General features: G+C 49.7%; 2 protein-coding genes across 2 annotated transcripts in view; one reads left to right on the plus strand and one right to left on the minus strand.

Moving 5' to 3' along the window:
- The window catches only part of HOMER2 (homer scaffold protein 2), an 86,481-nt gene that overhangs the window by 57,838 nt on the left and 3,396 nt on the right, over positions 1-25,247 (minus strand). The gene's annotated exons all lie outside the window — the stretch shown is intronic.
- On the plus strand, positions 10,390-10,545 carry LOC136118827 (small ribosomal subunit protein eS27-like). Its single transcript, XM_065872145.1, has one exon. It carries the CDS (start codon positions 10,390-10,392, stop codon positions 10,543-10,545), a length of 156 nt encoding a protein of 51 aa, XP_065728217.1.

A 25,247-nucleotide genomic window follows, 5' to 3' on the forward strand; every position in this document is an offset into this window, starting at 1 on the left:
CCCAGGCCCCTGGGTGGGAACTGCTGGACAGCCATTTCCTTTGCACCCAAGGACACTGCACATGACGCCAAAGACACACGGGAAGGCACAAGCAGAGAGGACCTGCCCCCGTGGGGACAGCAACAAGTCCCAGCACCACGTAAGGCAGAAGTGACATGTTTAGCAGTTAACATTATGAGGCTGAAACACTGTATGTCTTAAGGGAAGGAAGCCTAGTAAATAAAAATAAATCCCTTGTTCTAGAGCCACTGTGAGTTCACTCTGACATGCAGAAGCAATGCACCTCTCTCCAGCCTTTTATTTGCTGCAGTCCCACGCACACAGTTGGTCCAAAATATTTGCTGAACTAAATGATTTGTCTTCGATGTAATGTGGAAATTATATCGGATGTGCCCAACGAAGCAAAAATTCCTTTCTATTATTACCCACAATGTCAAGGGCAAATGTGTAAACAGCTCATCTGGTCCAAGAGTTCAGGTGTGGGGGCCCCAAAGCAGGCCTCCTTCAGTTCCGGAGAGTGTCCCTGGGACAGCTGGCGAGGCCAGAGCTCTACAGGACTGGACCCTACACTCCATGGAGCAGCTCAGCGTCAAGGGTTGTGGAGAACACCCGGGCAGTGGATTCCCAAGGACGCCCAGGGCCAAGAGCAGGCAGGGCTACTGGAGCCCTGCATCCTCCAAGCATCCAGGCCCAGACCTCTATCTACACTCCTAAAAGCCCTTCAAAAATCTAACACTTGGCCCTAGGGACAGAGAGATGAATGAGATGCTGTCCCAGACAGCACATACTGGCAGTGACACCGAGTGAGTACTGGGTAAAGAAAGCCAGCACCTAAGGGTGCAGACCTGAGGGCTCAGGTACGGCAGTCAGAGGTCTTTGCCAGGGATCCTCGATCTGGTTGGGACAGTGCCCAAAAGCCATGGGACAGGACATCACAGATTCCCCTCCCACTGGGGCCTCATTTCCATGTTCTACTTGAGTATCAGGTCCCACCTTAGCAGGGGTGCTGGGTGATCCGCAGGGGCTTACTTGCTTGTTCCCAAGTTCTTCTCCATGGAGCTTTTCCACACGCTCACTTCCACAGCTTCAAGAACCAGCTCCTCGTGATGGTGCCGAGAGGTCTGCCTACAGCCCAGGTGTCTCTCCTGAACATGGCGCCCACACCTCCCCTCCCTGCAGCCCTATTTCAGGTGCTCCCACCTCCGGCTCCGTCAGCACGGCAGAATCCTGAGGAGTCTCATGCCAGCACACAGCAGGAACATCTCTGGCCTCTGTCAGCTCCCCTGCAGCTCGGGGCCTTAACCTTCTTCCTAGCAGCGTCCTCAAATGGGCCACAGGTGTGCTGAGCCATGAGCCTGCACGGCACAGAACTCGGAGGGCATCCATCCGTGGCGGTGTGGCTCATGAAAGCTCTGCACTCTGGCTCTGTCAACTGCCTGGCAGAAAGCAGGCATCTGGAAGGTGTCTTGAGAAAGAAGTGGCTTTTTTCTCATTTGTACAAAGATGTCATGGCGTTGGGAGGAAGGAGCTTGTTGACCAGGGGATCTCCTCAACCCTCGGGTGCACAGCAGAGCCGGGGACGACTGGAGTGCCTGGGCTGGTCGCTTCTGACCATGAGCAGTCTCGTCCGTTTACCCATGAGCGGTACAAATATTTTCCGTGTGTCCATGACGTTAAGAAGATTGGGCAACTCTGGCCTCGCTTACAACCACAGCCTCTCTCTGTTTCTGGATCCTTTCTGTTGGCATCTAAACAAGCTCAGGTTTCTCCCGTTTGCACCACCTGTAAGGCCGCGTGCCTGCCCCACCCAACACCCCCTTCTGCCCACAGGTCACTGCTCCAGGAAGCAGCGCCAGGCTGCTCACCAGGAAAGGATCCAGGAGGACCAAGGCCCAGTCATGGGGACAGTCTAGGTGGGCCACGAAACCACCTCCGTCCAGAATCCCGCCATCACTCTTCCACCTGGGGCGCCTCAGGTGCATGGTCACACATTACTAGTCTAACAATTCAGTTCTTCAACTCTCCCCACTAAGAGGTTTCATGGGTCAAACTGACCTCAGACTCCAGCATTAGTTACAACAACAACAAAAGAAAGTCAAAGAGTCAACCAGGAGTTAAATGGAATATCCAGGAAGAGTTCAGCTAATACATTACCACAGTAGAGCACTATATCACCATTTAAAAAGAGAACATTATTATGACTGTATAAATATTGTTCCCTGCAGAGCCAAGAAATGTGCCAGGAATTCTAGTTCCTTCTGTAGAGTTCCAATGTCAAGAGCCAAGTGCTCCTCAAAGGGAAAAGTTCCCAGCATCCAGGTCAAAGAGAAGCTTCTCCTCTCCAGCTCTCTCCCCACTGTTCAAAGCAGGTGGTGGTGGTATCTTAGTGTGTTTCACATTTGGATCACAACAGGCTTGCGGTCATTTTTCTTTTTTGTGGCATTTTTCTATTGCCTTCTTTTTCCTATTGAGAAAAGAAACACAGCCCATCTTCCTATAACCCTTGTGGTCTTCCAGCTTCTTGTTCATTCTGAACATTTCCTGGAATCCATTCCAGTCTCTGTCCTGGAGATATTATTCTTGGAGCTGACGACTTCCAGTTCTAATTTGGACTGGGTGCTTCTGAGGCCCACTCACAGCCGTCTGTCTGGAAGTTCTTTTCTTTAGGCTCCCAGAAGCTACCAATTCTCTTTCTGCCCCCAACTGCCTCCTTCATAGGCTTCACCCTTGTTTGGCTGGTGTAGACCCTCAGAATGAGTGGGAAGTAAACTTTTAAGTCCTTGCATACCTGTAACTGCCTTCACTCTCCCCCCTGACACTGGATGAATTTGGCTAGGTGTATTTGCTTCCCAGGGCTACAAATGACCACCAACTGGGTGGCTTAAAACAACAGGATTATTCTCTCACAGTGTGGAAGCCAGAAGTCTGAAATCAGTTTCACTGGGCTAAAACCAAGGTGTCAGGAAGGTCAAGCTCCCTCCAAAGGCTTGAGGGGAGAATCCGACTCCTGGCCTTTTCTAGCTTCTAGGGTTGCATTCCTTGACCTCTCCCTCCATCTTCAAATCTCTCTCTGCTGAGGTCTTCATGTCCCCATCTCTCTTCTGTATCTGTGTATAGTAAAATCTCCTTAGGTCTCTCCCTCATAAGGACACGTGTGATTGCATCAGGGCCCACCAGGATAATCCACCATAATCTCCTTATCTCAAGATCCTCCCCTTAATCACATCCACAGACCCTTTTTTTTTACCTTATAAGGTAACACTTACAGGTTCCAGAGATTAGGGCCTGATATTTATAGGGGGCATTTTTCAGTCTACTCTGCAGGATATAAAAATTTTTTCCAATGGTTAAAAAATTATTTTCCCTCAGTGTCTTGAAGGCCTGGCTTTACTACTGATTGTCTTTCATCCATGTTATCTGATTAGACGTTTATTTCGCTGCCTCTTCCTCTCTCTGATTCCTCAGCGTGAGAGCACTCCTCGTTCCCTCCCCAGCTAATCTAACTGAGTAGGTACCATGGCTTCAAACACCATCCATTGACCCCAGATCCACGCCAGACGAAGGAAGGCTTTGTTCTAGAAGGCCAGCACCCACACCCCAAGCCTTGCCTCTGCCAACGAAGTTCACCTGTCCTCATTTTCCCCTGAGACCTTCCATTAAAGTCCCAGCTTTCAGCACCACGTCTCATTCCTGCCCTGGGATGGACCTGCAGGCTTAGTTGAGAGGCTCTCTGGGGTTCTTGGGCAGGGCAGACTGGCCCGCTCCACTCGGGCCCACTGGGCTCTGGGGCTTCTCTGCTACATTTCTGATGTGGCCATACCTCTGCTTTCTATCGTCCAGAAATTTGTTGCAATCTCTCAGCTGCTGCTAATCCCCTCCCATCCACTTTACTGTCATAGGATTATACTTTTAATAATCTCTTTATTATCATTTTAATGGGTTCTGGGGAGGAAGGATAGACAGAGGCACATGCGCTGAATCCTTCATCTTGAACTCTAAGTTAATCTCATTACCTTTTCAGTTATAACTTGCATATGCCACAAAGATAACAGACATTCTATTCTAAGCCCCTTGTCCGTGGGCTCCCATTGGTGGGAAGTGGGAGTGGGGACGGCAGGTTTCGGGTTCACATCCCAGCTTGTCACCTCCCACCCACCTCCGACACACACAGACTCTCCTTGTCTGAGCACTGCCCCTCCTGACACAGATCTGCCAGTGCGAGTTATGAGACTGGCAGACTGCATGCAGGTTTCCTCTTTCCAGGATTTTTTTTTTAAAAGCAAATTACTTCTGTGGCCTTCCCTATAAGGCTGGAATACAGGCACTGGGACATGAAATGAAGAGAAGGGACAGTGTTAAATGGGGAACATCTTTTGCAGGTTCCATCAGCCCAAGAGAACCTTTTCACTCAAAAGCGAAGCCTGCATGACACATCCCTGCCTCACCAAGGCTCAAGTTTAAAAATAAACACGGGCATTTGAAGGAGCACAAAAATAATTCGTGCCCGAGGCTCCACAGAACCCCATGGCACCAGGTGTATGCTGACCCCGCAGGAGCTGAGACAGGCCACGTTCAATAGAAAGTCAGCCCTTGTGGACCTCAAACAAGCGATACACGAGTAAAGGGAGCCTTTTTGTGCTGGATTCCCTTGTACTACAGAGCGTCAACTGCACCCCATTCAGACCAACCACGGGCGTCTGCTCTGTCTAGCTATTCATACAAGGGCTGTGAAGGCAGCCCCCGGCCCCAGCCCCGGAGCCCAAATCCAAGACCTCACCCAGCCTTTGTCTCCTCTTCCCTATCAACCCCTGCACCAACATACAGGATTAACAAAACAGAAGTTCCTCTCACCCATACCTGTGCCTTCAGAGGAGTTGTGCCTTCCCCCTGGGATGCCCCCTTGTTCACGGCCACCCCCCGCTTAGCCCACCCCCACTGGTCAGAATGCTACCATCTTTCAAGACAAAGTTCAATTTAGTCACCTCTTCCATCAGGGGCACCTGGGTCCACCATCAGACTGGATTCTCTCTCTGGAGTCCAGCTTTCTGTGTCTCCTCTGTGGCCCTCATATTATTCTGACTTGTCTTTGGGTAGCTATAGGTGTGCCGTACCCCCCAAATTGGACTGTAAGCCCCCTTGGGCAGGAATCAGGTCTTCATTTCCAGAGCCCCTGCAGCACCTTGATAGAGGAAGTGCTTGAAGTTGTGGCCAGAGCTTTGAGTGAACCCAAGTCACAGAGGGCCCAGAGGGACTAGTCGCTGGCTGGTGTGACCCCTGTGAAATTCCACAGGGCAAACAAGCAGACCTTTGTTTGAAAGCAGTGGGAACCCCTCTCTACAGCAGAACTGCTAGGTAATGTTTTCCTTCCAGGCACACATACACACAAGCACACATACACACGTGCATGCACACATACACACACAGAGGCACGCAGAGATATACTGACCCTCTCAGCTCCAGGCTGCAACAGGACAGCTGGAGGCCCAGCTTACGGCTTCCACCAGCAACTCCTCCCTTTATCCCAGGTGCTGCACAAATGACCTCTCCCGATGCACTCTGCCTGGCCTGAAAGCACAGCTCTACTGGGGTGAGCTTAAGGGCCAGGACTATGTTTTATGTGCCACGCCACAGCCAGAGCCTGGCACCCAGAAGACGTGTCTTAACAAAGTGGTGAGGGAATTCCCTGGCAGTCCAGGGGTTAATATTCGGCACTTTCACTGCCGTGGCCCAGGGTCCATCCTGGTTGGGGAAAACTAAGATCCTGCAAGCCGCATGGCGCAGCCAAAAAACAAAACAAAAAAAACAAGGGGGTGAGACAGAAGGGTGCAGAGAGAGAACAAAAGTGTCCGAGCAAACAGTCAGTCAAGTTCCATTTATACCTCGTTAGGTTTGGAAGGAAATGTACACAGCATTGGTAGGTCTTCAGTAGACACAAATAGGTGACTATTAGAAGAATGACATGTTTTCCCATCACACTGTGCTCTGGTTACGATGAATCAGATGGGGGCTATTTATCATACTGGATCTTCTACACGTTTTTCTCCCTTTTGGAAAAGGTCTGACACTCGACTTTTAGCAGACCCAGGCAGCTAGCAGGTGTCCAGACAGTTGGGGCCTACGTGTGCCCAGAACAGCCCGTGCTCCTTCCCATATACCAAGGACACACTGCCCGTCCCCTCCAAAGGCCCAGATGGCCTGTGCGTAGACTTCTCCCCACTTCCTTTTTATCTCCTCCAAGTGCTCTGCATCAAGCTTCCATCCTCAGATTCACGGGTTTCCAGGCACACTCACATTTGCAGTGCAATTCGTGTGCCTCTCCTAAGGCATCTGGTTTTTAAATAGGAAATGCCTTTCCCATGTCCTAGAGCAATGCTGAGATCCACTCACCAGATCTCGGCAGTACCTCGGAAAAGGTATTTCCTAGAGGTCCTGGCATGTATTGATCATCTGTCGGTGTCTGGCATCGTGCTGGGCACTGACATACATAGCTCACCTCATTTTCCCAACAACCTTGAGAATCAGTGTCTGTGTCTTCATTTTACAGAGGAAAACAGGGGGAAAAGATTAAGTAACGCACCCAAGGGCACACAAAGTTGTCAGGCGGGAGTCACCTGGGTCACCTAAACCCAACACACCCCTCAGGCTCCCTTCCCACTTGTTCCATGAGGCCCCACACCTGTGTTCCCTGACCCTCCTCCCCAGGCTGCCTCCCCTGCCACCATGTTCAGGCAGAAGCCCTCCTGAGGACCTCAGCGGGTCTCTCGGCAAACAGGTTCATCCTTATCCATCTCTTACCAAGGCTGTCATCCCAGGCCTTAAGGAATGATCCAGAAATCCAAATCCTGCTCACCAGCAGCAACCCCACAGTCCTTCCCAAAGTCTCCACAGTCAGGAGAAAACCCAGAAAATACCTCCTGAGTCCCCCAAACCTTCAGGTTCCTGCCCAAAGGCTCACAACTCCTAAAGGTGCCCCTGGGGCCTGTCTGGACCATGTTGATGAACCACCCACCAGGCAGTAAGATGGGGCAGCAGGCAGCAGCTGGCCCACCTGGTGCTTCAACAGCTGGCCTCCTGGGTGGCCACAGAGAATGTCCATCTGGCCCACCTGGGCCTCTATGCAGCCACCAGTCACCCAAACAGGTCTCTTCCCACTGCAGCACTAAACAACTAACTCAGGAAACCCCCTTGTCTCTCCAGCTCCTGTCCACACTCACCCCTGATCTGTGAGGCAGGCCTCCTCCTGACCATTCCAGAGTTCGTGCTCCCTATTGACCTTTCTGGACCACATCTACCCACCTACCACCCTCTCAAACAGCACTTCCTCTGGGAAGCTAAGATTCTGCACTCAATTTCGTTTTTTTTTTTTTAAAGATTTTTTTTTTTATGCGGACCGTTTTTAAAGTCCTTATTGAATTTGTTACAACACTGCTTCTTTTTTTTTTTTATGTTTTGGTTTTTTGGCCACGTGGCATGTGGGATCTTAGCTCCCCAACCAGGGATGGAACCCGCACTCTTGGCACTGCAAGGCGAAGTCTTAACCACTCCAGGGAAGTCCCTACACCCAATTTCAATGTGTGGGTTTTCCCCCACACCACCAAGCAACTGTCTGAGACACCAGCTGGGTGTCCTACAATCCAACTCAATTCTGACACCATCCACCCGAAGAGAGGGTCAGATCCCACAGGTTACAGGTTCAGTCCCACAAGAGCCCCTCCCGCCCCCACTTCGTACATCAATCACAAGTCCAGTTACCACCTGTGCTTCTCACCAGCTGGCGACAGATTCAAGGTCTCAACAGTTCGATTCATTTGTTAGAGCAGTTCACAGAATTCAGAGAAACATTTTACTCACTAGATCACTGGTTTATTATGAAAGGATATAACCCAGGAACAGCCAGATGGAAGAGACACATAGAGCAAGGTATAGAAAAAGGACTCAGAATGTCCCTGCTCTCTCTGAGTGCCACTCGCCCCAAATGCCCACATGCTCACGAACCTGGAAGCTCCCTGAACCCTGCCCTTTTGGGTTTTTATGGAGGTTTCGTTACAGAGGCATGATTGATGACATCATTGGCGATCGATTCAACCTCCGGTCCCTCTCCCCTCCCCAGAGGTGGGGGAGCGTGGCTGAAAGTTCCAACCCTGTGATCATGTGGTTGAGTCCCCCAACCTTAGGTGCTTTCCAAGTCACCTCATTAACATAACAAGACACCTTTAAGGCTCTCTTCACAGGAAATTCCAAGGGTTTGAGGAGCTCTGTGCCAGGAACAAGACAAAGATCAAATATATATTTATTATAAATTATCACAGAAGCCTTCCCCAGCCTCTCCCTTCCAGGCCAGACACCCCTACCATCTGCTCTCGCGACACCCTGTACCTCTCCTGCAGAGCACAGCTGGATGACCAGGCTCCTCTCTACCTCTTCCTTCCTCCCTCAAAGTCCCAGGTCTTCAATCTCTTGTCATCAGACTGTCATCCTCTACCCCTCCCTGCTGCTGTCAACCACCAACCCCGTGTCACTCCCCCTCACTTCTGGATGATATCAGGATCACAGGCCCTCTCTCTCCCGATTCTCAGTCATTTCGACCCACACATACATGATCCTTCCAACTGGCCTCCTAACTGCTTGAACCCCCCTCAGCCTCTCCAACTCCCTGTCAAAACCTGTCATTTATCAATAACTCCAAACCCGTCTATAATCTTCATTCCATGCATCCCACCCTCTGCAACTGGCACCCACTCACCCACCGTGCCCGGTTCCTACTCCCAGTCACCTTTACCTGCTCTATTGCTCATGGCATTTGTCACCTCTAATATGCCATAAAATTTCCTTATTTGTTACAGTTTGATTTATCGTGTGTCTCGTTCAAATGTAAGTGTCACAAAGGCAGGGATTCTTGTCTGGTTCACCACGTGCAGCACCTGGTATACGAGATACTCAACAAACACTTGTTGAATGAATGACTTTTACTTTTGTAATTATTCAATCTCCATCTCCCCTGCTATACTGTAAGCTCTACAAGGACAGAGGTCAAATCCATCTTAGTCACCCCTGGAAGTACTCAGTAAATACTACGTAACTGAGGGAATGGAGGAGCAAAGTTCATATTTAAGAACTGCATTGCTGGGCTAAACCCGCTGCTTGCAAGGGTAACTTCCACCCAGACTGCTTGGATGCAGCTCTGTTCCCACTGGCTGCCACCTGAATACAGGTGACCTAGATAAAGCTGTTGCTTCTGATAAACCCAAGCATGAAGCATCAGAAGCGCACAGACACAGAGATCTGAGCATAAACAGTGCTTTCTGCTGCTGCCATGCAAATATTTGATCCCATGGATGTGGGGGAAATTCATTTTACCTGTTACCAAGAATAGTTTCAGAGGTTACCTGAAAAAGTTCATTCTAAAAACAGATTACCTAGAAGACGCTCAACCATGAACTTCCTCCCAGCAAAAGACACTGAACGAGATCCTATCTAGGTTTCAGATCATAATTTCAGTCTGTGACTTCCCCTTCAAGCTGCACTCATGACTCACTAGGTTAGTTTAGCCATTCGTGGGTAAGGGATTTGCTCTAGGAAAAAACCATACAAATAAACCAAACAATTTTTGTAAGATGCACAAACAGAACCAAATGTCACTACTTCAGACTTAGTCTGACCTCTCACCTAGGATGAAGGGGCATGAAACGCACTCCCATTTGTGGAGATAAAGTGCTGACAGGGAAACCAGTCCTGAAAATCACATCACTCAAGCACCTTCCAGCTCCAGTTCCTGACAGGCAGCTCCTTCTATTACAGCCAGGAGAGGCCCAGCTACAGCAAAGCTGCCAGGACGCTTGGGGAAAAAAAAGTTCTCGTGCATCTTTCAGACAAACAATGCAGGCAATCAGCTAAAGCTTGAACCCCTGGCAAGTGTGGGCAAGATCCTGATTCACAGCCAAAAAGCAGGTGAGAGCAATGTGGGCTTTGGTGAGCTTACCACCCTGCTCTGTGTCAAGATTAATATCGATATAACTCATCCAACATAGACCCAGCCTAACAGGTTTACTTACTGGGGACTCAGATGCCTACTACGTGATCTGAACATTGTCTTAATAGATGTGATTGCAACATACAACTCAAGAAGACTGAAGAATTAAGTCATTCTGAGAACCTCTACTGAAATCTGAGAAAAAGGACCGGAGAGAAACTGGAAGAGAGAAGGATGAGAAAAGGAATGGGTTCGGTAGATTCAGGGCAAAATCTGTAGAAAACTCAGCTGCATTCCGGTGGTGATGACTTCCCCACGAGAATACACCTCTTGCAAAGGATCTCCTTCATCCCTCTCCAGAGGAGGAGAAGAGGAAACACAAGAAGAAGCGCCTGGTGCAGAGCCCCAATTCCTATTTCATGGATGTGAAATGCCCAGGATGCTATAAAATCACCACCGTCTTTAGCCGTGCACAAACAGTTTTGTGCGTTGGCTGCTCTACCGTCCTCTGCCAGCCTACAGGAGGAAAAGCAAGGCTTACAGGAGGATGCTCCTTCAGACAGAGGCAGCACTGAAAGCACCCTGAATCAGGATGAATGGGAAACCACCCCAATAAACACATTTTGGATTAAAAAAAAAGGAAGGAAAGAAAAAGAAAACTCAGCTGCATGAACAGCCATGGGTTCACATCAGACTAAATACCTGTTTATGACCCCTGCCCTTTGGAAGGTGTGCTAACAGAGCTTCCTTAAACACATCTCTTTTCTTTTAAACCTCAAGTGGTACTTTTGAAACAAAGATTGTTTTTGTCATGGAACTGTAAAAGTCTCAGAGTAATACAACGTATATAACCACCAGCCCAGTCAGAGTCCTGGCTGTGCGACGTTAAACAAGTAACTTAACCTCTCTGAACTCATTTCCTTATCCATAAAACATGAAGCTTAAATGAAATAATGCCTATAGATAATCAACAAATATTACTTCCCTTCCTCCTGGCAGAACTCAATCTTCTACAGAATCCAAGTAAGACACCACAATGACCGTCTGGCATGACCTATGTCTGTCCAGCACACCATTCTGTGGCCTCACAGATAAAAGAACCTGTGTAATTACAGAACAGGAAGAAAACTGGGAAATAATCGGCCAGTTCTGAGATGCCACCATGGCTCCTGAGGGGAGGGTCATCCGCCAGAAGATAAAGTAGCCTTCTCTTCCCTGCAGAGTCTCCAGAAATCTCCACCAAGTACATATAGAAACCAGTGCCAATACTACAGTGGTTGGGAGGATGCAGATGTGGCCCAAGGACATGGTTATCTCACGTGTGCAGTCACGTGGCAGTGAAGGGACAAATAAGACCAACTAAGAATTCACGGGGCTGATACAAACAGCTGATGGATGCAGCCTCTCAGGGGAAAACTTGCATTATATCACATGACACCTTCATCTGCTTTCGTGACATTTCCAGGGCTGTGCCAATTTCGCCGGCTGCTTGCAAGGCAGCTGTTGGAAGCTGCATCCCTTTCTCTATGAGGAGAACCTCCTTGGGCACCCAGCCAAGCTCTCCCCCTGAGAGGCTCCCAGAGGTACAGTATGACCAGGCCTGGGCCACACGGCCATGCTTGGTGTACTCTACTTAATTATTTAAGGAATGAGGCATTGTTTCCTTTGTGGGCAAAGCTTTCAGAATATTTAAAATTCACGGGAGAAGCCAAGAAGTGGGTTTTTTTTAGCTCCCTCCCTTGAAGTAAGGGATATGGCTTTCAGTCAGGTTGTGGGATTCCAATTCCAATTTTCCAGAATATTCCATCCTTGATGAAACATGCCTGCTTTAAAAAAAAAAAAAACCAGGGATTCCCTGGTGGCGCAGTGATTGAGAGTCCGCCTGCTGATGCAGGGGACACGGGTTCGTGTCCCGGTCCGGGAAGATCCCACATGCCGCAGAGCGGCTAGGCCCGTGAGCCATGGCCGCTAAGCCTGCGCGTCCGGAGCCTGTGCTCCGCAACGGGAGAGGCCACAACAGTGAGAGGCCCGCGTACCGCAAAAAAAAAAAAACAGAGAAGAAAAAACAGGGAGGAAGCCCTGACAAAGGCCAAACTCGATTAATCATCAGTTTTGTCCCATGGGAGTCACTTTCAAATTTAGCGGATCAGATTCTGTTGGTGCCAAAGTCAGGGAGGAGCCCAACTATTGCTTGGGAACATGCTGGTTGCAGGGAGGTACAGGGCCCCCCTAAGACAGGAAGCACCGCTCAACCCCAGGTCCAACTCAGTGCTCGTCTCACCCAACTCCACATCCTGGAAGAGATGCCACAGGCCATCTAGGTGGGCACCTGAGGGCCCACAAAGGTGGGCTCACAGCCCCAGATAAGACATGGGGAGGGGCTAGGCACACCCCATGGCAATGCCCAAGGAACACGTCCCCACACCTCAGAGGGGTCACCTGAGGCCCCAGGATGGGTGGAGGGCCCACTCCCTAAAAGGACAGTTAATGCACTGTCTCCAAAAAGGCAGGCACGTTTCCAGGGGGCCTCTGCACCCCAGAGCTGCATACCTGAGCACGTGCAGGGGGTTCATCTCTCCCAGCGAAGCTCAGCCCACAACACGGTCTTCCTGAGGATAGGAAAACCCGGCAATGCCCAGAGTTGTGTGCTCCTCAGAACAAGAAGGTTTGGACAAAGCTTTTGCAGCCATCACAGGCCACCTCCTTCTGTCCCTGCCCTGTGTATATACCCAACCTGTAACAGGTGCCCTCAGGCTCCCTCAGACACCCACCCGGCTGCCTGTGCCTCCCTCCCACTGGTCGGAGTTCCTCCAGATGTGTCCACAAGAGCAAATCCCCCTCCACCAAATGGCAGTGCTCACCTACATGGAAACAGCTCTCTCCTCCCCCTACCTCTTGGCCCATGTTCTCCCCTCTCTAAGCTGAACATGCCCAAATCCTTTAAACAAGTGGTTCTAATCTCTTTTTGAGTCAAGGACCCCTTTGAATATCTGATAAAAAAAACTATGGCAGGGCTTCCCTGGTGGCGCAGTGGTTGAGAGTCCACCTGCCGATGCAGGGGACACGGGTTCGTGCCCCGGTCCGGGAAGATCCCACATGCCGCGGAGCGGCTGGGCCGGTGAGCCATGGCCGCTGAGCCTGCGCGTCCGGAGCCTGTGCTCTGCAACAGGAGAGGCCGCAACAGTGAGAGGCCCGTGTACCAAAAAAAAAAAAAAAACTATGGCAAAAAATCACAAAAAAACTATAGCCATCCTCCCTAGAAAAGCACATGTACATACACAATGCTCATACAGTTTGTGGGGAGGGGTGTTCACAGACCCCTGAACTGCAGATAGGGACTTCATTTTAAGAAAACTTCCTTCAAATCATCCTCAGGAAACACGTGTCCAGACCCCTCCTGCTCTGCTCTCCCTTCTAAATTGGATGAACTCTGACACCCAGAACCAAATACAACATTCTAGATGCAGAGTGAAGCAGACCCATCACCTCTGTTATAGCTATTTTCATACTTCGACTGAAGTCTTCAAAGTTTTAGCCAGCCTTCGAGACAACCACACCACCTGGGCGGACTCACATGGAACTCACCATCAACTCAAAATGCCCAAGTCTTTCACATGCTCGGGAAGATGTGCCCCACTTCCCACCCCTTTACCTCGGGGAGAGCCAGGAGGCCACACCCTCTGAGTCACCCAGCATCATCCAGGCTCTCGGTCCTCCCTGCTCTGTTCATCCCCAAATCGGAGCCAGTCCTTCGCTCCTCCCTACACTCTCAAATCCTCTGTGGCCTCACTGAAGTCCTTGAAATCAGCGGGCACCAGCTGTCCAGCCAGAATATTCCCTTCACCTTCATGCCTTAACTGACACTAGGCTGGTCCCTGAGGATAGCACTCCGCACACCACGCACAGCCAGTCTGCTCCTCTCGCCTCCTACAAAAGCAGAACACAAGGGGAGACGGGCGACTGGTGTCCTTGTGGCCCCCCCCAGCACGTGGCTCTCTCTGAGCGCTTGAAGGCGAGACCATTCCAGCCACCTGCCTCCCCTCCCCACCCTCACCAGCCTCCAGGTGTTTCCGGTCATTGATCCGGTCATTGATCAGGGGCTTCAGCTCCGAGCCCAGCTGCTTCTTCCAGCCACCTCCTGTCACCACACGGATAGCCCCCAGCACCCTGGACTCAGCCCCTTGACCTCCGCCAGTCCATTGCCTTCTTCCCCATGCCCTTCAGTGACTTCCCTTCCTTCCCTGAATGGCCCATACCCTTCCCACGGGCTATCACTGTTCCCAACCGCGTGGGAATACCCTGCCTCTCAGCCTGATGCGTCCTGCCATCCGCTTCCCATGCCCACACCCAAGCAACCGGGCAACATCACAAAATTGGGTGGACATGTTTCACTTTAAAGGCATGTTCTCGGACCTCAAACTGTCACTCTGCAATGGCCCACAAAGCCTGGGTTTCTCTGGGAGGCTTACCACCTGCTCCCAATTTCACACCTTTTTCTTCTTCTCAAACTTCCCACACCCAGTCCTCCACCCTTTTTTTTCAATTAATTAATTTATTTGTTTATTTATTTATTTATTTTTGGCTGCGTTGGGTCTTCGTTGCTGCGCGTGGGCTTTCTCTAGTTGTGGCGAGCAGGGGCTACTCATTGCAGTGGCTTCTCTTGTTGCAGAGCATGGGCTCTAGGCGTGCGGGCTTCAGTAGTTGTGGTGTGGGCTCTAGAGTGCAGGCTCAGTAGCTGTGGCACACGGGCTTAGTTGTTCCGCGGCAGGTGGGATCTTTCCAGACCAGGGCTTGAACCCACGTCCCCTGCATTGGCAGGCGGATTCTTAACCACTGTGCCACCAGGGAAGCCCCTCCACCCTTTCTGTGAGCTGATGACCTTGTCTCAAGCATCATGGAGAAAACAGGAGGCTTGGACTGGAACTCATGCATCTTCCACCCCACCCAGACCTGCCTCTATCTGCTCCCACTGTGGCCTCCTTCCCTCCTTGCCAGGAGAGGGTGCCTCCCTCTCCCCACTCCAAGGGACAATTCTTCCCCTGATGCCCTGAGCCCCATGCCTGTCATCTTGTCAAGGCCTGGGCTCCTCTGTCACCTCGCTTCTCTCGGGCAGCGTTCCTGCCAGCATCCGTGCATGCTGGAGTTCTCCTATCTTAAATACCTTCCCCCTTTACCCACAGCCTCTCATGTTCTCTCATTCCTCTGCTCCCTAAACAGTCAACTTCTTGAAAAAGTGGTCCACGCATCCCCCACGCAACCCTTGTTCCAGCCTCCCACTCAACTTCCAGCCCACCTGGTGTCCGGCCCCACCTCGTCGCTGACTGGTTTGAGGTCAGGGCCACCAGCGGCCACCATGGCACCCAGTCCCAGGCCACTTCTCAGCAGCGCTTGACACTGATGCCCAAGCCCTCCTCCTGGAGGCACGGCCCCAGTTCCTCCTCCCTCCCTGGGCGTTCCTCCTCTGTCTTCCTTGCTGGCTCCTCCTCTTCTACTGTGAGCCCTCTCCCCCTCTGCCTACCCTCCCGATCCATCGTGACCTCACGCAATCTACCTCCAGTCTGACCTCCGCTGAGCCCAAGCTGCATACAATCCACTGCCTTCTGCCCAGCTCCACTCACAACCTCTGGCTCAATATGATGCAGTTACCTGACCTTGACTCACCCACTCCACACCTAACCTGCTCCTCCTGTAGGCCTCCCTACACCTACTATTTGCTTAACCCCCAAACCAAATGGGTCCTCTTTATTTCCTCCCTCTCCCTTAACCTTAGCCCATATCCAATCCCTCTGAAAGGTCTCCAGACCATCTGTGGAATCTGCCCACTTCACTCCCTCCCCTCTGCAACCTTAGGCTCAGCCAGCATCCTCTTTGAACTGGAACCCAGGAACCCTGTCACTTCTTGCTCAGGGCTCATCCTCTTCATTCCATTCTCCACAGAGCACCAGAAAAGTCTTCTTAAAAATTAAGAAGGGCCGTGTCGCAGGTCTATTAAAACCCTTCAGTCTTGGACTTCCCTGGCGGTAAGGTGGTTGTGATTCTGTGCTTCCAATACAGGGGGTGCAGATTCGATCCCTGATCAGGGAACTAAGATCCCACACACCACGCAGCGCGGCCAAAAATAAATTTTTTAAAAAACCTTCAGTCTTATCCAATCTCACGGCATCTCAAATAAAAACCATAGTCCAGGGCTTCCCTGGTGGCTCAGTGGTTGAGAGTCCGCCTGCCAATGCAGGGGATGCGGGTTCGTGCCCGGTCCGGGAAGATCCCACATGCCGCGGCGGGGCTGGGCCCATGAGCCATGGCCGCTGAGCCTGCGCGTCGGGAGCCTGTGCTCCGCAACGGGAGAGGCCACAGCAGTGAGAAGCCCGCGTACCGCAAAACAAACAAACAAAAAAACACCATAGTCCAGGCCACAGCCTATGAGGTCCCGTCCACCTTCATTCCTTCCTACTTCTCTCCAACCTCAGACTGGGCACCCTCCCCTCACTGCTGCCAGCCAGCCCCACAGGTCTGATTTCAATTTCTCAAACATTCTGGGCAGCTCCTTCCCACGCTGGGTCTTTACACCTGCTCCTCCACCTAGAATGGTCTGCTCCTGTTCTTCACGTGATGTAGCAGCTTAAATGTCACCTCTTCAGAGGCAGCTCATAAACATACATTCTAAAGTCAGTCTCAGCCCTTGCTTCTCTCTCATGGCACTGAGCATGACTTGCAGTTACTTTATTTGTGGATGCTTTTAAGAGGTTTTTTTGTTGTTGTTGGGGGGAGGCGAGGGCTGGGAGTGGGCAGAGACAGGAGGAATCTGTCTCCCTCACCAGAATGTAAATTCCATGGGAATAAGAGGAACCATGTCTGATTTAAATCATTAAATGTTAAAATGATAATATTTTGGATATATTTGTTTAAAATACATTAAAATTTATTTCACCTGTTTCTTTTGCTTTTTTTTAAATGGACAATAGAACATGTAAAATTACATATGTGGCCTTCATATTTCTATTGGACTGTGCTGGTCTGGTTGGCAAGGATTGGGGGGAAGCAGATTATGATATTATGTTGATATAACATTGTATTATAGGGACTTCCCTGGCGGTCCAGTAGTTAAGACTCTGTGCTTCCAATGCAGGGGGCGCAGGTGCGATCCCTGGTCAGGGAACTAAGATCCCGCATGCCACATGGCGCAGCCAAAAACAAACAAACAAACAAAAAAACCCATTGTCTTATAATCAAATGTTTTATGTGATAAACAATATAGAGGGGCATGGGCCAAGTATTCAGGTACACAGAAGACGGGTAGGTCAGGCTAGGTTAGAGCAGGCTGGAAACGCCAAACTAAAGAAGATGAAGTCATGAATCATTGCTACTTAGCTGGGCACCCTGTGAATTGACCCACAGTCTAGATATTCTTGTCTGCGTAAGACTCAGCGCTCTCATGCCCTCCCTTCCCCTTCTCATACTTAGAGAATCAGACTCATCAAAAGAAATGAGGTTTTGTTATGGTCTGGTTTTTCTTACCATCTCAGCTTTGGGCCACTGCAAGACTCAGAGTGAGGTCAAGGAGACGGCGCTGTGCAGAAGCACTCAGTCCATCTTCCATGGGACACACCCTACATCAGATGGTCGGGGAGAGGGCACAGATAAGCCATCCCCACCCTGCCTCTGCCCTCAGGTGTCGAGCTGACCCTGCGGGTCACCACATTAATGTTCATTCCCTCCAAGAGATTATCTGCTCCCATGGAGCGAGGAAATCCACTTCTCACAGAGGTTAATAAACTTACAGATCTCATTACTCAAAGAGGTCATGCTGGCCAGAACTTTAATGCATTTTTTAGAAAAGGTCTGGAAGAATTATTAACAACAGAACAGTCACTGGCTACTCAGAGAAGCGAAAGCAAAAAGGGGACTGATGGGGATGAAGCAGGCTCTCCCCTCCTCCTACGCAGCATCCCTGACAGCTGCGGAGAGCAAAGCACCTGGAATCCAACAAGGGTGGCCGTCTCTGACTGCCCATCATCTGGGTCTGGGACTGCTTGCCTCTGCTCCTGCCCCCAGGTCGCTTGGATGTTGGCAAGTAGTCTAGCTGTGGAGACTGGCACCTTTGCAAACTCACATTCCTGAATCTCCAACTAGTCCCTCAGGTTGCTCACAAATCTGTATTTGCCCCAGCTAACCCCCTGCCCCACCCCCAACAACCAGCTGTACCAAAGCATTTCCTCTGTTCCCAAACTACCGCCTGGTTCTCAGATCAATTCCTCAGCTCACACTGAGAAGGAAAAGCCAGTTGGGACGTCCCTGGTGGCACAGTGGTTAAGAATCCGCCTGCCAAGGCAGGGGACATGGGTTTGAGCCCTGGTCCAGGAAGATCCCACATGCCGTGGAGCAACTAAGCCCGTGCGCCACAGCTACTGAGCCCATGTGCCGCAACTACTGAAGCCCACATGCTCTAGGGCCTGTGTGCTGCAACTACTGAGCCCACGTGCCTAGAGCCCGTGCTCGGCAACAAGAGAAGCCACTGCAATGAGAAGCTCATGCACTGCAACAAAGAGTAGCCCCCACTCGCTGCAACTATAGAAAGCCCATGCGCAGCTACAAAGACCCAATGCAGCCAAAAATAAAATTAATTAATTAATTTAAAAAAATTTTTTTAATTATAAAAAAGAAAGCTACAGGAGCTGATGAACAGATGAAGGGTGATGAGAAAGGAGTTCAGATCCATATAAGTGGGTGGGAATCAGAGATAAGAGCCTCTGAAACCAACTACTGTCTAGTCCACATGGCCCCTGGTCCCATATCCCTCCCACGTTAGTCCACTAGGTAATGTTTGGTTGATGTCCACCTCCCCACTAGACTGCAAGCATCATGGGACCATGAATGGTCATCATTGTGTTTGTTCCCAGCACCTACAACAGTGCCTGACACAAGGTAGATGGCCACGATTCCTTGAAAGAATAAGAGAATGAATATATAATGAAGGGTTCCCTAACCAGCAACACAAATCCCTAGTCTGATGCCCACAACGGGGAGAGCTCCTTGGGTTTTCTGTCCACACTTGCACCTCCCCATGAAAGCAACTGGTTGGTAGACTGGCTTTCTTGTTGGGATGGGTGGGTCAGCTTCCTAACCTTCCTTGTCCACCGACTGGTAACATTCCTCCACCCACACGACTGGAGAGGCTTAGTGATATGAACGAGAGCTTCAGAAGGCAAACCGCATATTCTCCGGGTCACCCAGTGACAGGGAACCAACCTTGGCAGTACTCAGGACTGGCCAGCAGCTGAGGACTCAGGGGAGCGCCCAAGAGGATTAAAGATGAAGAATGGACCATTCCCAACCATGTACTCCATAAGGTACCTCAGGAGTACCTTGAGGAGTACACCTGCCAACCTCCTACCCAAAACAGAAATGATCGTGATGATCACGGTGAATTTGGCCACCACTGATGAAATATTTATGTGTGAGACGTTGTGCTAAGTGCTCTACACACATTTTTCTCATTAATCATCTCAGTCCTTTAACAGCTGAAGACAGTGAAGCTTAGATAAAATGGCTTGTCCAAGCTCACACAGCCAACCAGGGGGGCTGGGGTCTGTACTGAGCCCCCCTGACAGGTGGCCATCCATGACAATGGACTCATCTTGCTGAGACAGCCAGTTTTTTTGTTTTCTTGGTTTTTTTGTGGTACGCGGGCCTCTCACTGTTGTGGCCTCTCCCGTTGCGGAGCACAGGCTCCGGACGCGCAGGCTCAGTGGCCATGGCTCACGGGCCCAGCCGCTCCGCGGCATGTGGGATCCTCCCGGACCGGGGCACGAACCCGTGTCCCCTGCATCGGCAGGTGGACTCTCAACCACTGTGCCACCAGGGAAGTCCGAGACAGCCAGTTTTATCTTCAGTCCGCTCGGAGGAGTTAGAGAGCTCATCCTCAGGCCCATGACCTGAAATCAGCCTTGATGATGCCTCCACCGAGACCTCCTTTTCCTGCCCTTTGGAGCTTCCCGAAACAGGCTCCATTCGTCTTCCCCAGGAGGACCTTTTCTCCATCACCCCACGCCCCCCCAGGACAAACAACTCTCCTGTTCTGCATTTATCTCAACAACCCCAATTAAAAGCTTTCCCAGTTAAAAATCCCCAAAGGGATCCAATGCCTGGGCAGCAGGGTCTACAATATTCCTCATTAATTGGATCCCTGTGGACAACCCCTACCCCAAAACCCACACACAAGATTTCCCCCAGAGCACAAAGGGAGGAAGGAGGACAAAGGGCTGGCTGGGCAGTTCTGCCCCTCACTGGTGATCTGGACCAAGATCTCCCCAGGACAAGGCAACAAAAAAGGGACCGTCAGAGCCCCCCTGGTAGCTGGGCCTCAGCCTCAACTCGGCTGGGAGGCACCTGGGTACTAAAGGGTCTCTTACTGCACAGCTCTCAAGCTAACTGCTTTGGCTGGTGGCGATGCCTTATCCTAAGCTTTTCTGCATGGGGTGAGGGGGCGCCACGGTCCCCAATTCCTCAGAAGAAGAAGAAGAAGACAATCAACCAGGCTTGTGAATAAAACTGTTTAAAAAGAAAAAAAAAATCTCTAGTCGTTGACAAATGTCTAAATGTGTTCCCCACACGCGTATTTTTATTCTAACAAGCTAATTTGAAATATAATTTAAATAAATTCTACCAGAATGATACCATATGACTAACAGCACCCGGCGGCAGAACTTCTGGAGGCTTCATCGTACATTCAGCAGAGGTTTCCAACCTGACACTGTTCCCACACAACGCACACCCGCTATAGGACACCGGCTCCTGCTGCCAGCGCGTGCCTCCAAGCCTATAAATACGACTTGGGGGCAGCCTGCATGAGCAATACCTGGAAGTGCAGACACAGAACACACGGGGCTTGGGGACCAGCGTCTCCAAACCCATGCGAATTTAGAAAGAAGCTCTTTGCCTCAATTCCTCTCGAGGCTGCTTTTTGCTTAATTTATCTTCATGCTAGAAAAAAACCAAAGTCTAACCCTCAAGATCCACAAGGTCAGGACCTGTTACACCTGAGAGTTCGAATACTCTGGAGAAATGCTTTTTCTCTATTGTAAACCTGTTTGGGGGCTGCTGTTCACTTTCGTCTGACAAAGGTGAAGGAAGTTTTTCTTTTTAAAGGGAAAAGGAGCTCCCAGCCCCACTCCATATGCCAAAAGGAAGTATTTCTCCAAAGGTTTTAGACGCCAATGCTGGCTGAGTAACATGTCACAGGATTTACCCAGGTGTTTTTCTTTAATTGCCTGACAACTGAAGCAGGGACTGTACCACCCCTCCTGTATGTATGTCCCTGCCAATCCCCTCGCCAAGGGAAGCCTCTCTGCAGGAGGGGCCTGATGCCCACCAGACAAAGGGCTTTGCAGGAGAAGGGGTGCTCAGGGGTGGGCACGGGTGCTTTCTGCTTGTAGAGCGCCTTCTCCTCCAGGTCTTAAAGCAGAATTACTCTGCCCTGATATTTCCAAACAAGCAGAAACAGTTTGAGCAGCTGGGTCCTGGTCCACCAACACCCTTAGCAACAACGACAAATCCTTGGTGTTCTTACCAAGATTCACTAAGGAGCAGTGACTCACTCAAAATTACACAGTCACTGCAAATTACCCAACGTTAATTGTGATCCTGGTTTCCTCTACCATTTCTTTCCTTCAGCAATTCATTTAAAGCAAACAACTGCTTTAAAAGATTATCAAAATGTCGTTTTTATTTTTTAAATTATACCCTGCCTTGTTCTAGAAAGGACTTAAGCAGGTTTGCAAGGATGTATGAAATTCAGCAAAATGACAAATCAGAAGTAGTTTTGGATTTAAATGATGACGTATATTTATAGTGATTGGCATGGAAAGATGTCCATTCAAGGTATTTTAAGTTGAAAAACTTATGTTACAAAACAGATGTATGATATGATTCCATTTGGATAAAAATATACTTGTTTTATGTAGACATAGATCTAGACACGGAGACATATATATTCCAATACATGGAAAAGTCTACAAAGACAGACATACGATTGCTGATGGAGGTTATCCCTGCAATGTGGGATGACAAGTAATTTTCACTTCCTCCTTTATGCTGTTATTTTTTAGTAGGAACATGTAACATTTTTATAATTAGAAAAAAGCAAAGCTATTTACATTTTGTTAAAAAAAAAAAAGCGGTAGATGAAAAAGGGTGAAGGTAAAACAAGGGCAGGGCCATACAACTGAATGAGGAATAAAGGTAAAGGATGAGGTCTGATAAATTTGCCTAAGGGGGACCGCACATCTGTCTCTTAAGTTCCCCAGAAGCCATTACAGAAAAGAAACCTAGTAATTTACACAAATCATTGAGTCCCGCGGACAAAATCAAACCACCTGCTCTGCTCTGGGTCCTCCTTCAGGGGACTGTGCACAGCAGCAAACGTGCCCTCAATTCCATTCTAAAACCTTCAAGGCTAGTTGTTTCAGGACTGTTTCCAACAAGAATGATGGCATCTTCCCAAAGTGAAAGTCAACCTAAAGTGAGTATTCATTTATTCCTATTCACTCATTCATTCAGTACATATTTACTTAGTGTCTACCCCATGCCAAGTACTGTGTATTTTTCCATCTCTGACACTCAGGGTGACACTAAGGGCTTCTAAATAATGAGGGTGATCCTACATGTTAATGGTCTCCCTAAGCATCTCCCCATAGTGTACTGGGGCATCTTTCCTAAGTTCCCCAGATAGTTCCTCTAACACCCTATGGATTACAATAGTTTGTTGAAACTCACACATAAAGCTGGTATTTGTATATGTGGCTTATCTCCTCTTCCTCAAAACTCCACAAGGGCAGGAACTAACTAGTAGGTTTGCTCATCCCGGATCCCCAGTAGACTCTCCAACTGCCTTACAGATGAAGAGACTGAGTGAACCTCAAAAAGCTTAAAAAACCCACAACCGGGGACTTCCCTGGTGGTCCAGGGGTTAGGACTCTGCATTCCACTGTCGTGGGCCTGGTTGGGGAACTAAGATCCCAAAGCTGCACTGCACAGCCAAAAATAGATAAAAAAACAAAACAAAACAAAAAACCCCACAACAGGACCAAGAGAAGACAAGTTTCCTCAATATATCTGAGAGACTGTTATCTATTTTAGTCAACACAAACCCCAAAGAAAAGTCTGTAATTTGTAGGAACTATGTAATTAGGTGTGATTCAGAGGGAGTGGAAAATGAAAGGAGAAGGAATGGTCATCAGGAGAAAGCTAATCAGTATAGATTACCAAAAGAAGGCCCATGGTGTTAGATAACCAAGATCGTTACATTGCAAGGTAATCTTGGCTGAACAAAACAAGTGAGTGTAAACTGAAGCCAAACAGAAATACAGTAGATCTTGTTTGTAAACACTGACAAAATCATCCACAAGCCACAACAGCAGACAAGCTGGCTTTTCTGTTAGCCCTCTGCAGGCGGGTAAAAAGGTAATTTACAACCCCAGTGATCGGGTGAGAGCCGACAGCCTGAAAATTAACCCAAGTCACAATAAAAGCTCAATGGCTTGCTTTAGCATTAAAAGAAAACTGCATCCAAATGTGATTTCTTTCTCTCTTGGCCCTTGCAACTCTCAATTTAGTGTGCTATAGAAAAGGTAATCCACAACTTCCAGGCCATAATCCAAGCAAGGCTGCCCACCACATTCAAGCATTAACTCAATCAAAAAATTTATTGGGGACCTATTAGGTGCTAGACACTGTGCTAGCTGTTGGGATTCACTGGTGAAAAACAGAAGACCCTGTCCTCTAGGGATGCTACTGGGGAAGGTAGATGATAAACAAGTAGGTAGAACTCAAACGACAGCAGGTGTGTTGTGGTGAGCAATTGTGGGAACAAAGTGTGGCTACTGTCAGCATTTAACAGGGGTGGTCAGGAAAGTTCCCTGAGCAGGAGATCCTGATGTCAAAATGCCAAGGATGAGAAGGAGAAAGGTATTTGCAGAGTCAGGGCAAGAACATTCCAGGAAGAGGGAAGAGCAAGTTCAAAGGCCTCCCAGGCAGGGCAAGAAAAGAAAGGAGGCCAGTGTTAGCAGAAGGCAGTGAGGGACGGCCAGAGTGACTGGGAGGGCGGGGCACAAGCCAGCTGCCTGTCGGCTGGAGGGTGCTTAAGGAAAAGAGTGATGTGACCTGATTGAAAAGCCGATCAGTCGGGCTCCCATGTGGAGAATGGACTGGAGACACCCCAGAGTGGAAGCTGGGGGGACTGTTAGGAAGTTAGCCCAGGAAGGAGGCTACAGTGGCCAGGGCTAGAGTAGGAGCTATGATTCTAGGGAGAGGAGAATGCACCCCAGATAATATCTCAGAAGTAGAACCCCTGGGACCCACTGACAGCCTGGATGTCAGGGGTAAGGGAGAGAAGAATCAAGGACAACTCTTGCAAATGGGTGGACGGTGGGGCCATGGACTGGGATGGGGAAGAAAGAGGGAGGGAGAGATCTGGAAGGAATATCAAGAGCTCCATGCGTGGACAAGAGCAGGAAGCCCTGAGAAAGGGCTGTGTTAGAAATACAAACATGGGAGTCACCAGCATATAGAGAGTATTTAAAGCCATGGGGGGACTTCTCTGGTGGCACAGTGGTTAAGAATCCACCTGCCAATGCAGGGGACACTGGTTCGATCCCTGGTCTGGGAAAAGCCCACATGCTGCAGAGCAACTAAGCCCGTGCACCACAACTACTGAGCCTGCACTCTAGAGCCTGCAAGCCACAACTACTGAGCCCGCGTGCCACAACTACTGAAGCCCGAGCGCCTAGAGCCCATGCTCTGCAACACGAGAAGCTACCGCAATGGGAAGCCAGCGCACTGCAACGAAGAGTAGCCCCTGCTCGCCACAACTAGAGAAAGACTGCACGCAGCAACGAAGACCCAACACAGCCAAAAATAAATAAATTTATAAAAAATTTTAAAAAGGGGCTTCCCTGGTGGCACAGTGGTTGAGAGTCCGCCTGCCGATGCAGGGGACGCGGGTTCGTGCCCCGGTCCAGGAAGATCCCACATGCCGCGGAGCGGCTGGGCCGGTGAGCCATGGCTTCTGAGCCTGCGCATCCGGAGCCTGTGCTCCACAACAGGAGAGGCCGCAACAGTAAGAGGCCTGCGTACCGCAAAATAAATAAATAAATAAAAATTTAAAAACTTAAAAAATTTTAAAAAGCCATGGGGGGATGGGGTTGGGATGGGATAACATTACCTAGGAAGAGAGTGTTGACAGCAAAAAGGAACCAGGACAAGTTCCTAAACAACCCACCCC

This window comes from Phocoena phocoena, chromosome 2 (genome assembly GCF_963924675.1).
Source record: "Phocoena phocoena chromosome 2, mPhoPho1.1, whole genome shotgun sequence".
Lineage (NCBI taxonomy): Eukaryota > Metazoa > Chordata > Mammalia > Artiodactyla > Phocoenidae > Phocoena > Phocoena phocoena.